Raw genomic sequence first — 1,786 nt, forward strand, 5'->3', positions numbered from 1 at the left:
CTGTCCATTTATTAAGACGTCTCCTAACCCTGTCCTCTGTCCTCTGTCCATTCATAATGATGTCTGCTAACCCTGTCCTCTGTCCTCTGTCAATTTATAATGATGTCTCCTAACCCTGTCCTCTGTCCATTTCTAATGACGTCTGCTAACCCTGTCCGAAATGTCCTTGTTCCATTTATAAGGACGTGTCCTAACCCTGTCTTCTGTCCATTCAAAATGACGTCTCCTAACAGTCTGAAATCTCCTCTGTCCATTTATGATGACGTCTCCTGTCCTCTGTCCATCTATAATGACGTCTCCTGACCTTGTCCCCTGTCCTTTGTCCTGTCGTCCCGCAGGTCCGCTGGTTTAAGGACGGAAGTGAAATCAGAAAGGGGAAGAAGTATGAGATCATCGCCCAGGGACGCCAACACGTCCTCATCGTCCACAAGTCTGTGTTTGACGACGAGGCCGAGTACGAATGTGACGCCAAGACGGCCAAGTCCTCCGGCATGCTCACCGTCGTCGGTAAGGAGACATCGGGGTGTATTTCATGTATTTATGTCTTGTTTTGGTGTTCGTTGGCTGCGGTGGAATCAGTACATTTACACAAGCCGGGTCCGTGCTCAGTTTATGGGTTTTAAAATACATTTAAATGTATTTTAAAACGTATTATTCATATATTTACCCGTACACACTACTATTTATACACATACTACACATTACTCAGTGTATTCAATATGAGCCCGGGTTATTGATTGTTTCCCCGGATCGCTGGAATGTAATCTCTTATAATTTATTAATTTATTATTTAGTTTATTCCACAGTTTGGCGCCACAGACAGAAACTCTTCCTTAAAGATAGACTTTGATAAAATTTTGAGTTGAGGCAGACGTTGCTTAATAATAACAAATACATTATAAATATAAAATACATTATATATAATTATAATTTATGTAAATAATAAATAAATTAATAATAATAAATTTAAGTTGTAGTGCACTTTATATTTATGCAAATCTCAAAGTGCAACATTATAAAACAGGTAAGTGCTAAAAAATGAAAACACATAAAAATAATAAAAGAATTAATGAAAATAAAATAATAAATAAAATTAAAGCAAAATAGTAAAAAAATAAAAAATATACAAAAAATGTAATGAATATATAAAAAAATAAAAAATAAAATAATGAATGAAATTCAAATTAAAAATAGTAAAAAAAAATGAAATAATAAATGAAAAAAAAAATTGTGGGAACAAACTACAAAAATAAAATAAATTAATAAAAAAAATAATAAAATAATATATAACATTTAATTTAATTATTATTTTTTTAAATTTAAAAGATAAATAAATAAATAAGTAATAATGCTTCCTGGCTCCGTGTGTTGCAGAGGAAGAAGCCAGGTTCAGCAAAAACCTGTCCAACGTGGAGGGGACGGAGACGGACAGCGTGAAGCTGATCTGCGAGGTCTCCAAACCCGGCGCCGACGTTACCTGGTACCGCGGCGATGAGGAGCTGCCCGAGGGCGGCCGCTACGAGCACATCGTGGACGGGAAGAAGAGGATCCTCCTCATCCAGGACCTGAAGATGGCTGACGCCGGAGAGTACACCTGCAGGCTGAGTCCCAACATCAAGACCTCCGGGAGCCTCAAGATCAACGGTGAGAGGAAAGCACCCCTGAGTCAGGGACAACACGACACACCCGAGTCAGGGTCTGACACGACACACCCGAGTCAGGGTCTGACACGACACACCCGAGTCAGGGTCCGACACGACACACCTGAGTCAGGGACAACACGACA

The 1,786-nt window shown here is 39.1% G+C and overlaps 1 protein-coding gene across 1 annotated transcript in view; it reads left to right on the top strand.

Moving 5' to 3' along the window:
- Positions 1-1,786, top strand: part of LOC117953076 (titin-like) — a 225,219-nt gene that overhangs the window by 126,921 nt on the left and 96,512 nt on the right. The window contains 2 exon segments of the mRNA XM_034885791.1: positions 339-507; positions 1,375-1,768. Of these exon segments, the coding sequence (XP_034741682.1) occupies positions 339-507; positions 1,375-1,768 (563 nt within the window).

This window comes from Etheostoma cragini, chromosome 11, assembly GCF_013103735.1.
Source record: "Etheostoma cragini isolate CJK2018 chromosome 11, CSU_Ecrag_1.0, whole genome shotgun sequence".
Classification (NCBI taxonomy): domain Eukaryota; kingdom Metazoa; phylum Chordata; class Actinopteri; order Perciformes; family Percidae; genus Etheostoma; species Etheostoma cragini.